A 20718-nucleotide genomic window follows, 5' to 3' on the forward strand; every position below is an offset into this window, starting at 1 on the left:
ACTGGGGTTGGGGATTTAGCTCAGTGGCAGAGCGCTTGCCTAGCAAGTGCAAGGCCCTGGGTTTGGTCCCCAGCTCCGAAAAAATAAATAAATAAATAAATAAATAAATAAATAAATAAATAAATAAATAAATAACACTAAAGCAGCCATGCTCCAAAACACCCAATTTACTTTATCGTAGTCAAAAAGACAAAGTTTAGAAATCTATTTTGAGCCACATACCCATCATCCCACCACTGCAGATCCTGAGTATGAGTCCAGCCTGGGACACAAACCAAAACCTTGTCTCAAAACAGAAGAAAGGCACTTTGAAATAATGAAGTTTCTGTTTCTGAACTAAGCTAAATGTGTACTTTGTATTCTCCAGCCCCCTCCAGACTCACAGTCCTTATTAATGTCCATTTCACCATAGTACATTCTTGTGATAGAAATGCCAAACCAAATACCCAGGGATGCAGAATGACAGAACACACGACAACAGCCAAACTCAAACCACTTCTACAATGGCTCGTTTTTAAACTCCACATAGCTTATAATCCATGATAACATTAGCGAAATGGGACAAATGCCCTACTCTAAAAATAGGGGCTTTGGAAAATCACTATTTTTATTTCTTCATGTGTGTGGTGTGCATTCCTGTATATGTATATTCCCATGTATGGGAGTACAGAGGTGTCTACACTTGGAGCACAGAGGATATGTTGGGTGTCTTCCGCAATCATTTTCTACCATAACTACTGAGGCAGTGTATCTCAGATGGCCCCAGAGCTCGCTCACCTCAGCTAGTGTAGCTGGCCACATTGTTGCCTCTCTCTACCCTGACAGGCTCTACAGCTCTGGGATTGCAGGCAAACCATGATACAGGTCTACCACCTACTGCTGGGGATCCCAACCTCAGTTTAAGAGACAAGTGCTTTATCCATTAAGCCATCTCCTCAACCCCAAAACAGCCTACCAGAGGATGAAAATATTTGCATTCTGAAGTAGACATTGAAATTTGTTAATTATGGCTTTGATTTTTATTTTTAAAGCTGGGATGTAGCTCAGTGGTACAGGTCTTTCCTAGACTATGCAAGAGCCTAGGTTCAGTTTCTGACACTGTAATTTTTTTAAATAAGCTGAATGATAAAATTCTTGACTTGGCCCTACCATTGAAAAGTCCTAGATTTAGGGAGAGAAGTAGCACCAGAGTGCCTGCCTAGCATTAGCGAAGATTAGACTCAATCCTCAGTACCTACCCATCCACCAAGTGCCACTCACGACAATGTGTAAGTAATAGAATCCTCTCCGAGCAAGAGAGAGAAAGGGGGGGGGGGTGTCATAGCAGAATTCTGGAGTCGCTGTAAACGTTTATTTCTAGTTTATCCCACCGACACCTCTGACATCTGAAATGACGACCTTCCCAGCACACGGTCTGTGGAGCCCTTTTCACAGTGGTTATTTCCCCACTCCAGTCAGAGCTCTGCATCTTTCATCATGATATACATTTTAAGGTAAAACTGTCAATGCAACCCTCAAAATGCAAGTTTATTGAATAAAGCTGAGAGGAGCAGTAAACAGACAAAAAATGCATCCACACCTAAATAAAAAATGTACGTATTTACAAAGTTCAGTAACTGTTAGGTTTTCACATGCAGAGGTTATGCACAGGAAAATGTTGGTAGTAGCTTTTAGATGTCCTGAAATGCTGGAAAGCAATGGAAAGACACATAAACAAATTAAGGTTTCTATAGGTCAATTAACAAAAACCTACACAGTCCCCGCTTAGTTAAACATTCTGGTTCCAATCCCTCCTTCTAGGCACAAGCAAGTTGCCACATTCTTTGAAATGGTTCACAATGACCATTAGTCATGTCCGGCTACAGGAGCAAAGTTTAAATATCCTTTTTATTTAAACCACCTATCCCATTCAGGAAGAGTGCAACATGCCTCCATGAATAAGAAGAGAACTTTAAAGCCCAGATTCTACTCATTAAAAACGTGAATGGAGAAAACAAGTAGTGTCTGTGCAACACAGTGCAGTTATCTGTACAGAATGTTCTTAAGGCCGTGGCAGTCTATAAATTAAAGCGGTATTCAGGAAAGAACTTACTACTGACTACACTTGGAGTGCTCAACACATATGAATATGTACTGTTGACATGGGTGCTGCTTGACAGAAGAGACAAATCACACACAGTGTGAGCAACACATAAGCAGGTGGGCCATGGGCTTTATCTACTACATCGGCATGAGTAACGGTTTCTAAGTCAACCATTATTAATATGTCCCTTTATGTACGTGGATCACTAAGCTACAAAATATGTTCATTGTAAGTTTTTGTACAGCTCTGTATCATAGAAGCAAACAATAAACAGCATTGGTTCCTCTGTTCTCGGTGTGGCCGGTCATTAAACAACCTGCAGACGTTGCACATGATTACATTAGATGAAGCAGGCAGGCCTAGAGTTGTCACAATCAGTAAGTCGAGTGGCACCAGTGAAAAGAGTGCCAAACCTTACATTGGTAAGAAAAAAAATAAGAATTTGTTTATAAGTATCCTTTGTGCTGAAAGTCAACTTCATGACTAGATATAAAAAGTCAGGAGTTAAGGGTGTCATGCAGCAGCACAGGGTGGGTGATTGGAGACAAATAACAGACGTGTGTTCATATGAAGTTAGACATTCTTAAAGGGTTTTATTACACTAGCTGGAATGCTCTAAATTCATGAAAGCTTTTGGGAAAAAGAAAATCTGCGATTCCCATCCCTTTAAAAAAGTGTGTTAAAAGGGGGAAAAAAACTGATGATCTGGACAGATACAAAAGAGCATGCTGTAACTCCTCCCCATCTCCCCAGTGCTATCTGGTGACAAAGGAGTTTCAGACAGCAGTTTTTAAAACTCACCAGGTAGGAAATCTCCAGTGTTCTGTTCTGACCTGGTGCCTCTGTTAACTACTGGCAGACCAATTATTCCTACAGTTTAAGTCTACATTTCACATGCATGTGTGAGATGGGATAAACAGTATGCCCGTATCCCACAGAAGTCAGGCTTAAAGTTTGTCTAAATACTGTGTGTGGCACTAGGAATTCCATGCTGCATCAAGTCAGTACCAGTAGAAGCTACTGGACTCGGTAATGAAATAGGTAGACATTTACTGAAAACCACTACAAAAATCTGGCCCAGAAAGACCAGAATGGTAATATGCAATTTTCTTAATTAGGATGGTCAAAAATGTGGGTGTTTTTAAAATAGAAAGAAAGAAAGAGAACAGGCCTCAACACACTTGACACATGTGTGAAGCCTTTTAGTGTGCGCTGACTTTTATCATGACAACTCCAGCTGATTTGTTATGAAGGATAGGAATACACATCTTCAGCAGTGCACATGAGAAATAAACTCTGAAAAAGGCAATTTCTTGGGTTTAGGAAGGACCATGTTCTGGGAAGTACTTCAGAGGAACGACAGTAGTTCTAGGATTATAGCCAAGAAGGACTGGAAGACTCAGAAGATGTCTCAGCTTCTCCGGGATTTTGAGTGTTGAATAAGCCACTGAAGTGTGATATCTAAAGATGGGGAAAGTGAGAGTTAAGAGATCAGCATTAAGAAATCAACGCACAGATAATACATTAGATGTTCACTGTCTGAGCTTCCACAGGGCAATGTGAGAAACTACCAGACATGGACCATACATAATACTACCCGTCAGATCAGGAACTAAGCACAAACTGCCAGGAAGGCAGATATGAAAGAAACTCTCTGACCAAGAAACTTGTATTTGTAGTAGAAAGTAAAATAATCACTTGAGCTTTGAAGTCACTCAGAGATTGGCTTTCAAAGGAAACAACAAAAACATGAAGTCTCAGAAGACATCACTCACTGTAGAGGAGGGACTGCTAAGTTACAGCTAAGGCACAAGGAGAAGGGCATTGCTAGACCAGGGCTTCATATCCTTGTCATTGTTGCCCTTCAGGCTGAATGATTCTCATTTAACGAGGTGAAGCTTCCCTGTGCCCCACAGATGTTTTAGGGCATCCACGGCCTTAACCACTCATTTTGTGCCATTATCATGTCCAGTACCACTGTGACGATCAAAATGTTTCTAGACATTACAAAATGTCTCAGTTTTATTCAGTCATAAAGAACAAAACTATGCCATCTACCCGCCCACACATGTGTAATCCCGCACATGTGTACGCACGTACACACACACACACACACACACACACACACACACACACACACACACACACACACGGCCTAAAAATAGAGATGGGAGGGACACTTGGAGAAAAGTGAACTGAAAGGAATAGGGAGGGGACAAAGGGGAAGAAAGAATGTGAGTAAAGTATAATTTTTGTACATGCAACTGTCATAATGAAACCCATCAGTCTGCACTAAAAATTAATTTAAAAGCAGTATCTCCTGGGGAAGCACATGCATTTGAAAACCACTAAGCTAAAGTGAGGCTAACAAGTTAGGACTTTATTCAAGTCAACAGGAAATTATTAGAGAATCTGAAATAAGGAAGCTATGTTAGCTTATTTTAACAAGTCAGCAAGTACAGTAGAACTGGGAGGGCTACAATAAGCAGCCTGCCTAAGCTGAACTGGACAGGACAGGAAGGAATAAAAACCTGAAGCAATCCAAGCAGAGTATACAGAGAAGCTGAGGAAGATGCAGACTGGGAAAACTCGAATCCTCTGGCCCAGTAAAATATTGTCTATTTACCCTGGCTAGCTTCAGGTCCACAGAAACACACCTGCTTCTGCCTCCCCAGTGCTGGGATTAAAAGCATGTGCCAACCATGCCTAGGCACAACTGGTTTGCTTCCCGAGTCGCTCTCACATCTCAAATTCTAGAGGATCTGACAAGAGGCATTTTAATCCTAAAGATCTGCAGAAGAGAGGCAACTAACAAGGAACCAACACACAGTCAAAGCTACAGGGCCAAGAGAGAGCCAGGGGAAATCCACAGACCGAGAAGGCAGCTAAGTCAAACACTGAATTACTGTCCTGAGCTCTTTAAAATGTACTAACTACCTCGAGGCTATGGGAGAACCCATTAGATGCAGCACTCTATCCTCCGAGCTTGAAAGATAACTAAATTCAGTCTTACACATTCCCAGCTAATACACATTATAGAAATTGTAGACCACATATTCCAAGTATAGATTAGTGCTGGGAGCTCTACAAAAGTGACTATGATTTGACAATTGTTGAAACATATCTTTACATCTTTTACTACACCAGTGTGAAATCTGAAGGGAAAAGTAAGCCTGAAGTAAAATGACCACATTTTCGTTTAAGTTTTAAGCAACTTAAAAAGAAAAAAATTTCTATCCTTCAGAACCACTGGACAGAAGGTAAGATCCCAAAGACAGATAAGATCTCAATGTCAGACAAAAACACAGAAGGAAGATAAGATACTCTACAGTCACAGGGATATAGGAATAAACACTCTCCTCTCACGTTTCCAGGACACAGTGCTCAAATCAGGACACCGCCCCTGACACATGGAGGGGACAGTAAAGACACAAAACCATGTGCACGTAAATACCTTTTGGAGCAATTCATTGGAACTAAAGTATGTAAGAATGTTGGAAATTAACATCTTGATAACTCAATATTCCATTTGGCTATCAATTTTATTTCTTGCTCCACATATATAGGCATTCTGATTCCTATAAAGCCCAGTTTGAATCTAATCTAGCTTTAGGACAGTGGTTCCCATAGTCTCAGTGAAGCACTGAAATTACAAACTATTACTTCACCCTAGTGAGCCATGATCAGCCTCAAACACTACTCAACTCTTACCACCATGGCCAAACCCTTAATAAATGAACCCAAGACTTCCTTTCTCTCATCCGCCTGTCCCTACTCCTCTCTCTGAGACAGGGCTCTGCTACCAAGCTGTAGCTGGCCTAGCACTCACCATGTATCCCAGACAGGCCTCAAACTCACAGTAATCTTCCTGCCTCAGCATCTCAAGAGCTAGGACTACAGGTATCCACCACCCTGCCTGGCTGACCATTTTGTTGTTGTTGTTCTTGTTCCTTTAGAAAATTATCTGGCTGATTCTTGACAGTAATAAAAGATTATTTTTCCTCCCAAAGTTTCCCATTTCTAATTTAGTAAATATTAGAAAATATCTAAAGTAGTTGGGTTTAAAGAAAAGTACAGAGCCCTAAAACGTGAAGTGAGGAGCAGCCTTCCTTCTACTGACATTCTGTGCTAATTCTTTGCTATAGGGATTGAGAGATGCTTAGAGGTCTCTATCCTTTCTAGTTATGAGAAACAAAATGTCACCATACATTGCTATGTCTCCTAGGGTAATAATTAAGGTAACAGTTAAAAATATAAGCATACATTTAAAAGAAAATAAATCCCACCATCTAACAATATCCTCATTCCCATACATACAGGGAAAAGCAGGGTCCTTCTCCATAGCACTCATTTTTTCCAAAACCACCATTCCTTACCTATATTATCCTTTTCTTTGCAAGAAATTGAATAGCAGCAAATTTCTCTATCTTGAATAGCAGACAGGTTCCTATAAGAAACACAACTGGTCAGCACTGATGGCCACTGTCAGGTTCATCACACTCTACTCAGGCTCATTCATGGTCACTACTATACAAAAGAATACTTTCCACTAATTAAATTTTAAAGATCTACTTTCTTGTTGCCTAGTTCATCAAACTAAGAACATGGCACGATCATTTCTGAGTAACATTTTTATGCTAACAAAACAGAGGGCAGTCATAATACACAAACACGCCTCTCAACATTGCTCTTCTTAGGACCTACATTTTTTCAATTAGCTGTTTCTCATCCAAGGCATTTGGAAGATCTCTCTTGTTTCCAAGTACTAGTACCTTTAAAAAGAAAAGATTATGAGTAAGTCTCATGTATAAAAAGGTCACAGAAACATATTATAGTATCTTAATACACCAAAACTGCTTTCATGTTACATATGCCTTAATCTTAAAGTGCACGTGAGAAGTATCAAATAAATAAAAGCACGTTTGAGTGATTAGTAGCCAAGCCTCAACTCAGTCTGTGGCCAACTTTTATTTAAAATATTCAGTGTCTGATACTCTTGGAGCTGAGAGATGGGTTAGTGGGGAAAGGCTGATGACCTGAGTTCAAGTCACATAACAGAAGGGGTGAAAAGAAAGGATTCCCGTAAGTTGTGGGATAATCTGACCTCTAAACCCAAGCCATAGCACACATGCATGACATCCAATGATTTAATCTACAGCATTAAATAAAAACTCTAAGGCTGTGATGTACATTCCGAGATGTCTAAGAAAGTCATAACTTTCACTGTTGTCAGGTGAGGCAGAGGTCGGCAGATCTCTGGGATTCTGAGCCAGTCTCTCTACATATTTAGATCCAAGAAGTTATCTTTAAAAAGGAACACTCTTCACAGCTAAGGGTTTATCTGTCAATCAAATGCAGACACGGAGACTCCAGCTTTTCTTTCAACAACAACATGGGCACATAACCTAGAGTCAAAGACACCCTGAATACCAAGCTCGTCAACATTCTAACAAAAAGGGGAAAGAAGCTCAAACACCCCCACCCATAACTGAGGCTCTAGTATGGATAATGGCCTCTAGAGGAATGTCAGTTTGCTTTAAAGGTGTGGCCTCTGGTAAACTGACCACGCTCCAGCAGATAGTCCCACATACATGAGAATACAGCAGCATAAACTGGATTCAGTGGGTCATCAAAAAAATCTTTTTTTAAAGGGAGCAAAGCTGAGTGAGGGTGGACTTGGGAGGAGTTAGGAAGAGGAGTGAATTGAAAATAAGAACAAAATACATTTTATGAGGACCAGTTCTAGTAGCCACTGACTTTTATTCCAACATTCTGGAAGCAGACAGATATTTCACTGCAAAGCCAGCCTGGTATATGAAGTAGGACCTTTTCTACAAACCCAGACACACACACACACACACACACACACACACACACACACACACACACACACACACACACACACACACACACAGACAGACAGACACACATACACACACACTGAAATGCTCAAAATTGATAGAAGTTTCATAGGAAAAGAAAACCCTAAGAATTGCTATTCCACAGAGCTCTTCCCATGAGATAACTAGGCTCACAGCTGCCTTCATCTCTAAAACCCTTCCCTGCATGTGGACTGACCTGAGCACTATCCTATCACAGAACTCCAAAGAAAGCTTCCTAAAACCATTCACATCATCACAGTCCCCTCTTCACCACTTCAGCTCATTCTACAACAGTATCAGTGATATGTTTAAACCCATGCAATCTTTAAGTGTGTCACATGCAGATCACATGTCACTCAACCTAGACATCCCCATGGCTCTTTGCTCTGGAAACTGCTTCCCACCAAGGACCTGTGTCTTCCCTACCCACCAACAAGACGCATCCTTCACATTCTACTCACCCTTCAGATCTCCATGATTCACCTTCCTCCTGCAGCTCTACCTATATAAATGTCTGCAATTCTTGGACACTTCTGTGCTTGTCTTCATACTGACTGATCACCAGACTGCACCATTAAACGCCCACTCAATCTCTCAATCTCTTTCCCCCTTGGCATGCAGTATTCCCAGAACCAAGCACTGCTCTCACTACACAGTTTGGTGGCTATCAGGTTAAGGCATCTATGGACAGTACAATATCCAGGATCCAGCAGACAATGAGCAAAGGTGACCCTAGTCTTTGACAACACAGTCCCACACAGAGATCTTTACATCAACACAGAACTTTTCCAGGCTGGCCTAGAACTCATAGCAATCCTGCCAGTTTCCCAAGTATAAGGATTACAGACATAAGCAACCTCACCAGGTGAGACAAACAATTCTTAACAAAAATACTTCAAATAATTGCTTCAATGAGGAAATGCCATAAGCAGTAGAGAAAGATCTGAAAGATATATTCAATTTTACAATGTTGGAGCCATTCCTCTTAACCTTTAAAAACAAACACATTTTACTAATTGCAAACATAATTATCTAGACTCACAGGCTGGGCTATGTAGCAAGATGCAGGCCTCCCTGAGATACAATGAAATCTGTCTCAAAAAAACAAAAAACTAAGCCAAAAAATATTGGGGGAGGGGCGAGTACTACAACTCCACTGAATGTACAGACTTCCCTTTGCTGAGGTTCCCTAAACAGCACAGTCAGCAACTATCACAGAGCACTTCTGCTACGTTACATATTATTAGTAATTCAAATGTAACTCAAAGAACATGGAAGAAGGTATGTAGTTTACATGTAAATACTATGCCATTTTCCACAAAGGACCTGAGAAGCCAGTATGGTGACAAACTACCATTATTCCAACACTTGGGAGGCTGAGGCAACAAAATCACATGTTCTAGGCCACCAGGGCCACATCATAAAGCTTAATCTCAAACAAGGATAAGAAAAGAAAAAAAGAGAAGAGAGAGAAAGGGAGAAAAGAAAAGAAAGGGTAGAGGGAAGCAAAAATCTTAAGGCCTCTATATTTGTGGAACTTTGGGATCCTAAAACCCACCTGTAGGGATATCAAGATCGACTCAATCCCAATGTTAAATTGTAACTGCAAATATAAAAACAGAGTGTGCAAACTTACTGGGATTCCTTGTAGCTGTGGCTTGTCTAGAAGATTGTGCAGTTCATTTCGAGAGGCTTCTATCTTCTCTCGGTCTGCAGCATCTATCATGTAACTTAAGAAGAGAGCACAGTGATCTCAACATGCCATCACTACAGTCTCAATAAACCGCAGTATAGATTTTACATTCTCAAGACTTACAACACTGAAGACTGCGGTGAACAGACACTACAAAACAATTTCTTTCAAGAAAAGGGACCAAAAGGAAACAAAAACAAAACAGGCAACAACTTACACAATCGCATTGACGCCTCTGCAATACCGCTCCCACATGCTCCGGAACCGGGGCTGCCCTCCTATGTCCCAGATCTGTGATGAAAACAAGGCAGTTCTTAATAAAGTTACTTCAAGTAGTCATTGATGAGGAAATCACAAAGACCTGCTTGGTCAAATATGATAAAGTGATGCTTAATCACTATTAGCCAATACAGGTCTAATCATGGATCCACACAACTTTAGGATAACAAGCTTAACATCTACAAAACCACACAACGTCCAGATGTGGATGTCAAAACAAAACAGCAACCTGTCTACTAAAGGTGAAGCGCGTCATTTTGAATTGCTCTGTAAGTACCAGAGTCAACATTCCTTCCCTTAGAATTTCCCATAAAAATATCACTGTTTGGCCTGCTCTGTTAGGCACTGTGCTATATATGGTTACATAAAACTCATGAAGACTGCTGTCAAAAGAGCACATCTGTCAACAAGAACTGGGTAAAATGGTCTCTGGTTCAGGCTAGAGGCCTAAACTCGTAGGATTACAGAATGAAAGTAAGAGCTACAAGAAAAAGTTAAATCCCCTAACAGGAACTAAAAAGAAATTATACTAAAAATGAGCTATACTTTTTACACCTATTTTGGTTTCAACTTTAAGCTTAATAATGAAGAAAAAAACTGAGTTACAATATCTACTTCCAGAAATATACTGAGCTAAAGTTATTGTAAGTAATTACCAACTTTCAATATAAAACATTACTCAGGCAGAACATGGGACTGTTATTTTCTGGAACTCTCAAGATATGTTACTTCTACTAACCCATATGGTAAGTTGACTTTTAAGGGCTTCTACAGTTAAACTCTTAAACACTTTAACCTATCAGAAAACATCAATAACTGATCTACAGTCTTTCAAAACACATCATCCATTACTGGCAATTGTAAGTAGCAGGTAAAAGCAGAGAAAACAGAAATTTTTCTGATTACAATTTAAATCAATTATAAAAAGGACAATACACAACACGCATGCATGCATGCATAAATACATATAGACACATACACATGAATGCATACAACATACATGCACAAAGTATAAGAATCCAACATACCTTTATTGTGACGTTACCTTTAGTTACTTTCCTCATGTTGAAGCCCACGGTGGGTATCATATCTTCACTGAATTGACCAGACTAAACAAAATAAAGCATTTTAAATTAGATTAATTAATAATAAAGAACCATAACATTATATAATCTTCTAGTTATCAATATTGCATTTGTATCTATTTTTTAAATGGAAACATCTGATTTTTAAAAGGGTATTTTGGAACCAGGGAAGCACTTGCTAAATGGGCCTGGAAACCTGAGGTCCAATCTCAGAACCCACATAAAGGTGAATGGTTAGGAATGACTCCCCAAAGTTCTTCTCTGACCTACACATACGCACTTTGGTAAGCATACTACACACACACATACATACATACATACATACATACATACATACATACATACATACATACATTACATACATACATACACACACACACACACACACACACACACTACTACTAAGTGAATAAAAAGTATATTATTTTGAGGCAGACAGTACATCTCACATCTGTAATCCCAGAAGGAGGAACACTGAGGCAGAATAGCCACAGGTTTAAGAGCTGCCTGGCCTGGGCTACATACCAACACCCCGTCTCAAAAGAAGGGCATTTTGGAAATGTACTGGTATTTCTTATAGATGTTCCTAAGTTTAAAAGGGAAACTTTTGCCAAACACAGTAATATATATACCTTTGTGTCACAGACATGTATCTGTGAGTTCAAGGTCAGCCTATTCTCAACAGCCATCTCTAGGCCAAATAGGTCTATATATAAATAGAAAGTGTGAGGGGCAGCTGGGGAAACAGCTCAGCGCCTAAGAGCACTGCCTGCTCTTCCAGGCGGGCCAAGTTTGATTCCCAGAACCCACAGGGCAGCTCATAACCGTCTGTTACGTCATTTGGTCCCAAGGATTCGACGCCCTCTTTTGGTGCGTGTGAGCGCTATATGCATATGGTAGAGATACGTTCTTGCTGGCAAAATACCCACACGCATAAAAGAAATCTTTTAAATGCAGAAGAGTTTTTACAGCATGACATGAAAATTTACAAATTCTCACTTCTACACACATTTTCACAAAGAAATGAGAAGTCAAGAGGAAAACTTTAAGTTTTTTCTTCGGTAGCTAAACTGCTTTGGCAATAAATGTTAAAACTTAATGCTGAAACAAACAGTTCTGAGAAAAAATACTGAAGAGTAGTTTATTTGAGTGTGTCTCTAATAGAACTAATAAAATGCACTTTAATTTAGAACTTCATTTTATGAATCAATTTGTTCCCTTTTTGGCTTAATTTTAGTATCTGTGTTAAGACTAAAATTAGATGTTTTACAATAGTTTTATTAATATTTTACATTCAAAATGCTTATCCAGGGCCAGCAAGACAGCTCAGCGGGTATAGGTGCTTACCAACAGGCTTGAGAGAAAGCAGAGTTTTTTGTGAGTCATCTGAACACACACATGCATGTCATGGTACGCATACACATGCATGCAAACACTCAACACATAAATAAATGGAATACTTAATACTCCTCTCTTTGGAATTTGATTATGTACTTTCAGAAAGTTTCTATTTTCAACTGGACGACCAATAACCATTATATCTCACTGCTTTTAAATCTACCCTTTCCTAATTAGAAATGGCATGCTAAACATCATACAGAGAAAAATAAACATCTGGGTCCTCATTTTTTCCCATTATTGTGTATTTCTGAATAAACAGTAGATTTGTGTTGTAATATTACAATGTATCAAAGATTAAAAATTTAGAATGGTTTCAAATTGTCTTGATTCATCTCCCACATTCCAAATAAACCTTACAAATTAGTAACTTTGTTAACATATCAGTCAGAATTATTGCTACCCTTTGTCAGTGTTCAGTATTTAATGGCTACCAAATCACTCCACAAAGCACCTGATTTACCCACTGGGTTATTATTCTAATCTTTTACAGCTTCAATACACTGTCATATTACTCAGGAGTTTCACATTCCACACCATATCCTCTGAACCACGGTCAATGCTAAATGGATGTGTTTCTATCCTAGACACTTTACCGACTATAAGCTTTCTCAGTTGAACTGGCTGGCTTCTGAACTGGTCAACATGGTGCTGGTTAAACAAACAGGACTACTCTCAAGAGACAACTCAAGCAAGTAAGATTTTTTTCCTGTGAGGCCCCAACACTGGCTTATTGTGTACTGTGACTTTATGTCACCCACACGAGCATTCTATACTTTTAAGTTCTCAGCAACACGGACTCCAACTTTACAAAATCATTTCCTGTGCAGAACTCAGAAAGTTTTTTTGTTTTTGTTTGGTTTCCTGTCAGTTCAGCAGTGTTCTGTTTGATCTAGAAAGTAAAAATTTAAGTAACTGAAATCATTACTTTCGAATATATACAACACTCTCAGAATTTTCACATAATATATGTTTGCTTGAAATAGTCTCACTAAATAGTTCCAGCTGACCCTAAACTTATGCAAATACTCCTGCCTCTCTCTACCTCCCAAAAGCTGGAATTACAGTCATAGAACTCTACATTCAGTCCATACAAATTACACATTAAAAAAAAATCTAGTGCTAGTTGGGCCATGGTGGCATACGCCTTTAACCTCAGCACTTGAGAGGCAGAGGCAGTAGGATCTCTTTGAGTTCAAGGCTAGCCTGATCTACCTTTGAGTTCAGGGCTAGCCTGATCTACGCAGAAAGCATCCAGAGCTACAAAATGATCCACTATCTCACGAACAACAAAACCTAGTGCTATCAAAATGATACATAGTCATGATGTGCGACACACACATAAGCCCATGAAAAGATGTTTTACATCACTAGTCATTAGGGAAACACATTTAAAACAAAGATAGTGTTGTAAAACATTAAGACAGCTACTAAGAAAATAAAGTTTAAAATTCAGAAAAGAAGTGTTCTTTGTAAGGCTCGATGTAAATACACCTGTAATCCCATCTTGACTTGGAAGCTAAGGCAGTAGAATCACAAATGTAAGGCCAAAGACTGAATTACATAGGTGGATCCTGTCTGAAAAACAGAAAAGAAGGTTGCAAAGAAGCTGAAACCTTTGCTGTGTACAGAGGGCAGGAGACTGTGTTACACAGCTGCTAGCAGAAACAGTGTGGGGCTCTTCAAAAGCCAACAATGGATCTCCGACATGCTACAGTCTGGATGCAGCTCATGTCCCCAGAATTCATGTTCAAAGTTTGACCCCATAGTGGCACTACAATGTGGGGTCTAGAAGACATGCTGGTTTATCAGGAGCACTACCTGAGAAAAGACTAGTCACTCCCATGCCTACCAGAGCTAGTTCTCAGAGACCAGCGCTGCATGCTAAGCCTGACCCTGAGTCTTGCAATGTGATCACTTTCTCTTAAAAATGCTCACCCTACTGTGAGGCTAACAGCCAGGAGGTTCTCACAGGAGCCAGAGTCAATCAAGGAGGTATATGCCTGTCAACACCTGGACCTGTGGGTTAAACTGACATCCTTTTTCTGTAAAGCTAAAGCTATTGCCTGAATTAAGGTGGATGGGGAGGGTTTTATTTTTATTTTTCTATCCTTTTTTTTCCTTCAATTTATAACCATACTATTTTCTCCCCATATCCTTCTCTTAATGACTAACTGTAGAACTACCTGAATTGCACTGATAAATGGTACAAGCAGCCTGTAATCCCAGCACTCAGGAAACTGAGACAGTAAGATCATAAGTTTAACACTACCTAGTCTACACAGTGAAATCCTGTCTAAAAGGAAAACCAAAGCCAAACACAAAAGACCACATATATTATGATTTCATCTTTTACAAAATATCCATAATGGGTCTTATGGGGAAAGAAAGAGTTAGAGCTATATATCTATCCACAACCATGCAACTCAGACCATGTGTTGAAATCACTAATTTGCACATCTGAAATTGGTGAGTTTTATGGTAAGTAAATTGATACTTCAGTATCAATGAAGGTAGAACTATTTCCAGTCTTCTGAGAACCCACCAATTGCTTTCCAGAGTGCTTGCACAAGTTTGCACCTCCACCAGCAGTGGAGGAGTGCTTCCCTTGCTCTGTAACCCCACCAGCATGTGCTGGCCTTTGAGTGTTTGATCTTAGCCATTCTCATAGATGTAAGGTTGAATCTCAAAGGTGTTTTGATCTGCATTTCCCTGATGACTAAGGACTTTGAACATTTTGCTTCATGGCCATTCCAGATTCCTCTGTTGAGAATTCTCTGTTTAGAATTCTCTAGTTGTTTGATATCAACTACATCAATGAAGTAGGAAGGACCAAGAGCTAGATGTCACTTAATAATGAGCATTTGCCCAGTTCTGTAGAAGACTGGGTTTGGTCCCCAGCAAGATAGACAACAGAAAGCACTGACACATTCCCCTTTTACTACCCACTTACTTCCTGGCCACACTGACAGTCACAATTAAGAGGCAATTGTCAATGGGACCTCATGAAACTGAAAATCCTCTGTAAGTCAAAGGACACTATTATTAGGACAAAGCGACAGCCTACAGATTGGGAAAAGATCTTCACTAACCCTACATCTGACAGAGGGCTAATAACTAAAATATATAAAGAACTCAGGAAGCTAGACATCAACAATCCAAAAAACCCAATTTATAAATGAGGTACAGAGCTAAACAGAGAATTCTCAACAGAGGAATCTGGAATGGCCATGAAGCAAAATGTTCAAAGTCCTTAGTCATCAGGGAAATGCAGATCAAAACACCTTTGAGATTCAACCTTACATCTATGAGAATGGCTAAGATCAAACACTCAAAGGCCAGCACATGCTGGTGGGGTTACAGAGCAAGGGAAGCACTCCTCCACTGCTGGTGGAGGTGCAAACTTGTGCAAGCACTCTGGAAAGCAATTGGTGGGTTCTCAGAAGACTGGAAATAGTTCTACCTCAAGACCCAGCCATACCATTCCTGGGCATATACCCAAAACATACGCTAGAATACCACAAGGACACTTGCTCAACTATGTTCATAGCAGCTTTATTCGTAGTAGTCAGAAACTGGAAACATACTAAATGTCTCTCAACTGAAAAAGAAATACAGAAAATGTGGTATACACAATGGAATACTACTTAGCTATTAAAAACAAAACATCATGGAATTTGCAGGCAAATGGATGGAACTAGAAAATGTGATCCTGAGTGAGGTAACGTAGACCCAGAAGGACATACATAGTATGGTATGTACTCACTTATAAGCAGGCATTAGCCATAAAGGATAGTTAGCCACAGCAGGATAACCCCGCTATAATCAACAGATCCAAAGAAGCCCAAGAACAAGGAGGGGACAAGGGAGAATATTTGACTCTTTTTAAGATGGGGAAACAAAATAAGACACTGGAAATTGATGGAAAAGGGAAAAGGGAAATCAGTAGAAGAGGGAAAGGGGAGGGGACCAGAGGAGGGGATGACAGGGAGAGCAGGGGAGAGAGAAGGGAGATCGGCTGGGTGGTGGGAGCAATCCTTAGGACTTGTCAGAGACCTGGGGTGGGGAGAAGCCCCAGAGGGCCTAAGAGGGGTGACTCTAGCTGAGACTCCTACCAGTGGGGGACAGATATGAACCTGAAGTGGCAACTTCTTGTAGCCAGGCAGGCCTCCCAGTGGAAGGAGAAAAACAACAACCCACCCACAAAGCCTTCCAAAAGATGTGCAGGATCACAGAGCAGAGACTGAGAAAATGGCCAACCAATGAGTGCCCCAAGGTGAGACCCATCCCACTGGCAAGAACCAATCCCTGGCCCTATTAATAATATTCCATTATGCTTGCAGACAGGAACCTAGCGTAACTGTCCTCTGAGAGGCTCCACCCAGCAGCCAATGGGAAAGATGCAGCGTCTCACACCCAAACAGTAGATGGAGCTCAAGGAGGATTACAGAGTTGGGAGAAAGATCGAGGGACCAGAAGAGGACAAGGACTCCACAGGAAAACCAAGAGTCCACTAACCTGGACCCTTGGCACTCCCAGAGACTGAATCACAAACCAAAGAGCGAGCACAGGCTGGACCCGAGTCCCCCCACCAGCACATATATAGCATATGAGCAGCTTGGACTTCATACAGGTTCCCCAAACTGGAGCAGGGATTGTCCCTAAGCCTGTCCCTTGCTTGCCTGCCTGCCCACCCACCTGCCCCTAAATGAACAGCCTTGTCTGGCCTCAGTGGGGGAGGCTGTGCCTAGGCCTGAGCAACTTGATAGGGAGGGAGTGGGGGGGGGGGATGACACCCAGAGGAGGGCTTCCCCTTCTCAAAAGAGAAAAGGAAGGGGGAATGGGAGGACTACTTATGTGAGGGGGCACTGTGAAGAGAGGAAGAGTTGATATTGGATTGTAAAGGGAATAAATAAATTTAATGAAAAAAAGGGGGCAATTGTCAATACAAAGCAAAACCCAGCAGTGATGGAAACCAGATGCATAGCCCACACACAAGGCACTGACTAATCAGGTTTTCTTCAATTTACAAGCACAAGATGCTCTGGACTAAGGTAAGAACTCACAACCCACATTCCAGAACTGGACATTAATGAACTACATTGTGCTCGCCTGGTTTTGGTGGCACAGTCGAAATAGTGGCAGACATCAACCTCCCATCTCCAACACCCCATTTTTTCTGCTAATAAAGCATTCTCTACTCCTATCACTGTCTCAAGTTACTAGCTTTCTTCAGCCACAATCTTCTGCAGCCCCAGACCTTTCAATACTGTTGCCAAAAGTGAATTATTATTCCATATGACCCAGCAATTTTGCTTCTGGATACTAACTCAAGGAACTGAAAAAAGCAAGGATTCTAAGAGATTTTTGTGAGCTCATGTTCACAGCAGCATCATTTAAAATACTAAGAGGTAGATGAGTTCCACATGTACATGAGAAGACAGGCAAACTAATTGTGATATACATACAGTAGAATATTAAATACATGCCAGATGCGCTAAGTCAATCACCAAAAAGAGCTCGCACATGTTCTTGTTGAATGAGGTCCTCAAAGACAGTCCATCTTGGATGGTGGCCAGTGGGCAGGCAGCACAGAAAACTTTTTAAATGAACGCACACTTGGACACTTCTCACAACCTATGGACTGTGAGTCAATGTTCTTGTGTCCAGGGACTTCTCAACAATTAGATAACAATTAATCTCAGTGGGGAGATTAGGTACATAGCCCCAGCATAGATGAATGGAAAGCGGGGACAAGGAAAAAGGAGAGAAGGGGAGAAGAGTCTACCTGAGATTGATGTAGAATTCCAGCACTCTGGAAGACTGAGATAGCTCAAACAGCTCATGGTATACCAGTAGGCCTTGAATTCAATTTCCAGTGCCACCAAAAATCATTAAGTAGGGCTGGAGAGATGGTTCAGCGGTTAAGAACAATGACTGTTGCTGCTTCCAGAAGACCTGGGTCCAACCCCTTGCACCTATATGTTGGCTCTTAACCATCTATAAATCCAGTTCTGGGAAATCTGACACCTCTTCTGGCCTCAAGGGGAACCAGGCACACACATAGTGCACAGATGTACATGCAGGCAGAACACTCATACACAAGAATAAAATTATTGAACAGGGTAGATAGAGAGTTCAAAGCACTTCTCTTACAAAGGACCCAGGTTTCAGTTCCCACAAGACTCTAACACCCTCTTCTGGCCCCTATGGGCAGTGCATGCAAGTATTACATAGACACATATTCAGGCAAAACACCTTTCCTCATACTGGAAAAAAAAAAAGATTTCTTTTTAATGAGGGAGAGGCTAGAAAGACTTGCAAAAGACATAGGTCCAATTTTCAGAAGCCGCATGGCAGCTGAACAGTATGTAACTAAGCTTGAAGGAATCCAATTCCTCTTTCTAACTTCTTTAACCACACGCATGTTCAGTTAGTTCACACACATAAGTGCAGACAAAACATTTAGACAAATCAAAAAATCTAAATTTTTTATTTTAAAAATATGTAACAAATGAAGAGAGGAGAATGCAAGGAGAGTAGAAGGGGAGGGGACAGGAAAGCTTACCCTCCTAACTAAATATTTAAAATTGTGATCATCAGTAATGCTTCCATAAGAAAACACAATGGTGTAGAGAGCAGTGGTGTTCTAGGGTGTACCTGAACCTTCTTAAGGGATCATTCATGTCTTTCTTCACCAGTATTACTCAAGCAAATTACCGAAATGTACTGACAATATCTTGCCATCGCTACCAATAATCTACAACAGCTAAATAGTAAACTGCCCCGGCTGGAGACACCTCTCAGTGGGTAAAGTCTTTGCCCTGCAAGCAGACCTAAGAGTGGATTCTTCAGGACATACATAAAGCTGGACACAGTAGCCTATGGCTGTAAGCCCAGTGCTCCTACAGTGAGGTGCAAGACAGAAACACAACAGTCAGAAACTAGCAGGCCAGCTAGCATGGCATATGCACTAACGAGGCCCTGCTTCACTTTCTCTTATTTTGCTCCAGATACATTTTACTTAACCAAGTTTCAGGGATTCTATCTTGAGACTTTGGTTTATAGGGTATGCATGGATAGCCATACAGAACATCACACAACCAAATGAGTAAAATAAAATGCTGATAAGAGCTTGATCCTCCTGAACAGCATATGAGTGTTCTCCAAAATGCTTTTTTTTTTTTTTTTTTTTTTAATTCTTTTTTTTCGGAGCTGGGGACCGAACCCAGGGCCTTGCGCTTCCTAGGCAAGCCCTCTACCCCTGAGCCAAATCCCCAACCCCAAAAAATGCTTCTTAACTGTGCGATTTTTCTATACACTAAAAATAATTTCCAAAGATAGCATTATTAATTTTTTTGATGTACTAGAAATCCAACCTAGGTTTTTGGTCATGCTAAGCAACTGTTCTTTTCAGAGCTACATCCCTGTGGGGCAAGTGAACCGTGCCACTGGACAGAAGAGGTAAGGCTGTGTGAGCCCGAAGCCCAGGAAACTCCAAATTGAGTACAGTAGGCACAGGCCAGCTCCCAGCCAAACTCGCCTGCTCTGGAACACAGAAGCACAACATCTCACTGAGAGGATCATGACAATTAGTCACATAGGGAAACACCTGACCTGCTTCCCCATGCTACGACAGCATCACCAGCATCTCAAGCTGAGCCACCGGGAAGCATCTACCCCTGGATCCCATGCTACTCCTCACTGTTTATAATGTCCCTGTCCACATGGAACAAAGTGCACAAGTTATTTCGTCTGAGAGTGGCTGTTTTACTGAGTTGTAACACTTGAGGGAAGAGTTTTCTCTCCCGAAGCATTCACTGCTGGACTTTAGACCTGCCTGGCAGACCAAGCTCACACCCCTGCCATCCCTGCTGCTAGTACTGGCAAAATCATGGTAGTGGCCGAGACCTGGGACCCTGCTACCTGCCCTGCTCGGCTTCCCTTCTGAGATCTGTAACCAGAAACTCACAGTATCCCTACCAAAGACAAGACATCCTAAACCTTGAATGGCTTTTAAAACAGGGACAGTAAAAAACACTTTACAGCTTCTTCTACGAACTGTGTCTGGTCTTAGAACACCTTTTACATTAGAGGCAGAGAAAATTCCATGATCGCTCAATCATAAGAATTGACAGTTACTTCAGAAATAGATGCATGAATACAAACCAGATTGAAAATTTCTTCAATATTCCAACGGACACTAACTTATGTCTTCTAATAGGAGAAAGCATGCTTTATAATTTTTGTAGAAAGAAAAAACCTTTGACTTTAAAACTGCCTGGTTTGTTGTTTGCA

The 20718-nt window shown here is 40.8% G+C and overlaps 1 protein-coding gene across 1 annotated transcript in view; it reads right to left on the minus strand.

The window, feature by feature from the left end:
* Positions 1-1504: 1504 nt before the first annotated feature.
* Positions 1505-20718, minus strand: part of Arl8b (ADP ribosylation factor like GTPase 8B) — a 42220-nt gene continuing 23006 nt past the window's right edge. Inside the window, exons 2-7 of the mRNA XM_032905991.1 lie at positions 10966-11046; positions 9876-9949; positions 9602-9695; positions 6788-6855; positions 6460-6530; positions 1505-3544 (exon numbers count right to left, since the gene is read on the minus strand). Coding sequence (XP_032761882.1) covers positions 3495-3544; positions 6460-6530; positions 6788-6855; positions 9602-9695; positions 9876-9949; positions 10966-11046 — 438 coding nt within the window. The 3' untranslated portion in view covers positions 1505-3494. The remainder of the gene's footprint in view (positions 3545-6459; positions 6531-6787; positions 6856-9601; positions 9696-9875; positions 9950-10965; positions 11047-20718) is intronic.

This window comes from Rattus rattus, chromosome 6 (genome assembly GCF_011064425.1).
Source record: "Rattus rattus isolate New Zealand chromosome 6, Rrattus_CSIRO_v1, whole genome shotgun sequence".
Classification (NCBI taxonomy): Eukaryota; Metazoa; Chordata; class Mammalia; order Rodentia; family Muridae; genus Rattus; species Rattus rattus.